This window comes from Cyprinodon variegatus, unplaced genomic scaffold (genome assembly GCF_000732505.1).
Source record: "Cyprinodon variegatus isolate N-32 unplaced genomic scaffold, C_variegatus-1.0 Scaffold13, whole genome shotgun sequence".
Classification (NCBI taxonomy): Eukaryota; Metazoa; Chordata; class Actinopteri; order Cyprinodontiformes; family Cyprinodontidae; genus Cyprinodon; species Cyprinodon variegatus.
The window spans coordinates 1,089,323-1,093,959 of NW_015150466.1; the positions used below are offsets into that span (position 1 = coordinate 1,089,323).

Genomic DNA, 4,637 nt, shown 5'->3' on the forward strand with positions numbered 1-4,637 from the left:
GACTGATTGTGTCTGCGTCTTCATAGACATATGCACGTGCGTCAACGTGCGGTGCGTTTGCACGGACCCCCCCCCCCACACACACACACACACAGCAGTGAAAACATATGTCTGCTTTAACGCACTAAAAAACAAGCAGGCATAAGCAGAGTGCTGCTGCTGAGCACCAGCTAATTATCAGGAGCAGAAGGACAAAAGGAAACCCCATGTTCTCTCTCTCTCTTATCGGCCTCTTGAATTACCAGGGACGCCCCCCTCCCCTCCTCAAACCCGCGGGTATTAGACAATAGTGAGGGAAATAACGTCTCACCCGCATCCAGGGCTGGAACGAGGAGGCCCCTGAGCGCCCCCGCTCCTCATCATGCCGTCATCATCCTGAGCAAAGGACCGTTTTCCAATTTTCTTATCTCATCCATCTCCTGTGAATGGAGCCATTTGGTTGGTGAAGCTCCTGACCTTAACGGCCATGAATGTTAATCCAATCATCTGCATTTTCACGGAGGGTATTTCCTCAGAAAATGGGGAACTTTTTAAATTCTTCATGTGTAATGGCTAGCTCCTCATTAGCGTCATAAGATGAGGAAACAGCAGGATCCTAACTGGGAAGTTTTTAATCCCACATTTCTTCAAACTTTGATATGCTAATTTTCTATCTCTTCAAATTTATATTAGCCCTTTTCTATTTTTTTATTTGACAGTGAAGAAAAAACAACTCCATCCTTAAACACATATATATATAGTAGTTTTCTGATGAACTTTTTTTCATTTAAGTTATATAGTCTGAAATAATCCTGATCATGTATTTCTGTTTGCAGACGATATTTTAATCACTTCTTCTAGCTCTTGTTGACATGCTGTAGTCATATTTCTCAGCAAAATTATCGATTTAAGTGGAAGTTTTTTTTATAAAGTTACCGACCCTGATATAAGAAGAAAGGAAAAAAAAAAGAATTGGTCGCCATCATTTATTTACTGTTATTAACTAAACTGCAAGTTGAGTTAAAGCTGCAGGGTCCATAAAACATCCGTCATTGATGTCGTATTTATACACATTGAAACTGATTTTTAAAAAGTCTCCTATTAAATCCTTTACAAGGCAGATTATATCAAAACTTTTCCAACCTGTAAATCTAATCTCATAACATAATCATCCTTTTTATTTAAAAAAAAAAAGATGTTTGAGGGAAAGAAGCTCTGGATTTTTCCTACTTATTGTCATTTTGCTAAAGCCATAAATAGCTTCTCTGTCCCTGATTATTAATGGTGAATTATTCCAATCAGGACCAGATGTGACGTCACGCCATGTTTATATGTGAGAGAGAGAATAGATGGCAGCGCATAACTAAACAATTAAACAGGATTTAAGTAGCATTTAATAAAAACATGTGGATAAAGTGTCTTTGACGCCTTATTTTCCATCCATCCATCCATTTTCTGTCATGCTAGTTCCAAGCAAGGTGTCTATCTCCATCTGTCTGTGGGTGAGAGGCAGGGTCCACCCTCACTGGAAAAACAATCTAGAAATAAGTAGAATTTTCTTATATTAAGTGTATTCACCCTTAATTTGAGTAAGTAAATGAGGTAGTTTTCCAATGGAATGAGTATTTTTACTCTTAAAATAAGATATTTAGATGAAATGCACTTGAAATAAGACAATGCAATTGTGTTTTCCTATTTTAAGAGTAAATTGTCTTGTTCCATTGGCAAAATGTCACTTTTAACTCCTCAATCCAAGAACAAATGCATTTATTTTAAGACTTATCTAGATTTAGATTTTTTACAGTGCTGGACAGGTCTCCAGTCCATCACAGGGCAACACAGAGACAAACAGGACAAACAACCTTTCACACCTAAGGAGAATCTAGAGAAGCATATTAACCTAACAGTCGTTCTCAGCAGATGGCCGCTCACACTGAGCCTGGTTCTGCTGGAGGTTTCTTCCTGTTCAAAGGGAGTTTTTCCTCTCCACTGTCGCTACAAGCATGCTTAGTGTGAGGGATTGCTGAAGAGTCAATGAGTCGATGCAATCAGCTAAAAACTTTGAATCAATCTGACTGGATGAACTGGTGAACTGGAAAGTGACATGATGTGAATTGGAGCTATAGAAATAAACTGAATAGAATTAAAAGACCCCTGACCAGGAATCGAACCCGGAAGCTTCCTGCTGCAAGGCAGCAATGCTACCCTCTGTTCCACTGAGCAACCCAGATCTTATTTTTATTTTAGTCAAATTTGTGCTGTGATTAGTTTTGGCAAGATTGCTAACAGGCTAACAGTTAGATGTTAAATTAGACCTATTTTAACTGATTTAAAGCCTCCTAACGCAGCGTGTTTTGTGCCAAACAGAGTCAGACTTTGCTGTGTTGCGTTCAGCATTTTTGTGTCTGCTGACGGTTATTAGGACTAAATGATCAGCAGAGAATATTTGCTACTTTAAGCGTCTTGCAGCGTCTCTGTTTCCTCTAATCCAGTACAGGAAACATTCTCTGATGATTAATAAAAAGCTAACAGAGATTCAGCTTCCACGCCGCGGTGTGGCGCTGTCAATGCCGTCAACATTTACTGATCTGATCTTTGCTTTCTGTCCGCCGACTCACAGATCAGGGCTGATCTAACGTTAAACTCTTCTTCCAACCAGCAGATGTTTTATACATCTACCCTCTATCAGCCTCTAACAGGAGAGGTCGTGGCTTTCCGTCCTGCCTGCCTGAAGAGCCGCTTATTTAGTGGTGAAACGAGGTGTGTGATGATAAAATGAGGGGCTGCAGATAAGGTGAGATTATACTCAGAGAGAGAGAGAGAGGATGAGGGGAGACACCCACACAGACAGAGAGAGGGGCCCCCCAGCCACTGATGTCTTGTTAAAACGTGAGGGATCAGAAAGAACAACAAATGCATCCCGCCTCGCTAAATCCTCCTTAAATCCGCTGGCATGGGCAGATCTAGCAGATAGGCCCGCTGCTGGGCTCGCTGTCTGCCATCACAATGCACGCACGCGCACGCACCCCCGCACGCTCGTGCATAAACACACCCGCGGTCCGTCCGGCTGTCTGGTTAATGCTTGGCTAACTGGGACAGCAGAGTTGAACCATGTTGACGTTTTAAGCCCAGAACAATGATTCAGCCCATCTGCCCCCGCTATCTGTTCCCCCATAGGAGTGCAACCTCAGCCCTTTCTACTGATGCTCCAGCACACACACTCACGTTGACCCCCCCAGGTATTCACACACATTTACCCCCCCGGGCCTCCTTCGCCAGCCCACCTTTAGCGCAGAAAACGGAACAAAAGCCGATCTGATTGAGTTGGCGGCACAGTCGAGAGAGAGGCACTGTAAGGTCAGATGGATTATCTTAATCCTGCAGTAGATGATCAGGACGGGCTGGGGGGGGGCAAGGAGCCTCAACCCTCCCAATTGACCGCTGCACTGTTTTTCCTCATCCCTGTGAAGTAGCAGCATCGATGCTAAAGCGTTCAGGTCTAACCCTGATCTCCAGAAGTATGAAACAGAAATCTGTTGCGTTCCTCCTGCAGAATCTGATCCACAGCGGCCATTTTGTGCGTCGCCGCAGCTCCCTTTCCTTTCTGGATAACTTTCCATATGATTTGAGTCACATCCAAGTGTGAGAAAACTCTTTAGAGGATTTGTGTGAAACACTCTGTTGACTTGCTGAGAGGCCGTGTCATGCTGCTACATGCTGCGTGTTTCTGCCTTAAACGCAGCGCCAGACCAAACTAAACCTGTAATTCCTTCGGCTAAAAGTATTAACTCTATATAAACTCTACTTCAATTATGCAGCTGTTTTTACAGACTCTTTTATCCAGAAGTGACGGTTTCTGTCTTTATGCTTCCGCCTGCTCCTCTAGGTTTCTTCCTGGAAAAGGTCTGGTAATCTACCCAGACATCGGGGACAAGCTGGACATCATCTGTCCCAAAGCGGACCAGGGACGAGATTACGAGTTCTACAAGCTGTATCTGGTGAAGAGAGAGCAGGCGGAGAGCTGCAGCACTGTGCTGGACCCCAACGTGCTGGTGAACTGCAACAAGCCTGAGAAGGACATCAAGTTCACCATCAAGTTCCAGGAGTTCAGCCCCAACTACATGGGCCTGGAGTTCAAGAGGAATGTCAACTATTACATCACCTGTAAGTTAGGAGGCGGGCGGGAAAAAAAAAAGGACTTTTGTTTTGTTGATGTTTGCTGTTTTCACTTTCTCAGCCTGACAGAACAACCGGGGTAATAATCTCTGTGCTTCACACTCAGTTACACGCAGTCACACCCGGGAGTTTCCTTGTTAAATTGCATTTTAATGGCCGCTGTGGCAGCGCCATAGCAACAACTGCAGCTTCTGTGCCTTGCTTAAGGCAGAGCGGTCAGAGGCGATTACTGTGTTAAATATTCCATATCATTATGGGACTCGCACTGGAAACCTGTCTGTTGGCTTTCTGTTTTCATGCTATTTTACGTCCTGCTCAGCAAGGGATAATCAATGGATCGTTATTTATACCTAAAACTAATTTGTTCGCGTATTTAATTAATTTAGTGTTAATCAGTAAAGAAATGATTTTAGTCATGGTCACTGAGTCTGGTAGCGGCCATTTTTGCCCAAATATAGTAAACGCTAGCCTCGTGAGACCAT

At 43.4% G+C, this 4,637-nt stretch overlaps 1 protein-coding gene across 1 annotated transcript in view; it reads left to right on the forward strand.

The window, feature by feature from the left end:
- Positions 1-4,637, forward strand: part of efnb1 (ephrin-B1) — a 90,576-nt gene that overhangs the window by 32,927 nt on the left and 53,012 nt on the right. The window contains exon 2 of the mRNA XM_015382765.1: positions 3,866-4,143. Coding sequence (XP_015238251.1) covers positions 3,866-4,143 — 278 coding nt within the window. The remainder of the gene's footprint in view (positions 1-3,865; positions 4,144-4,637) is intronic.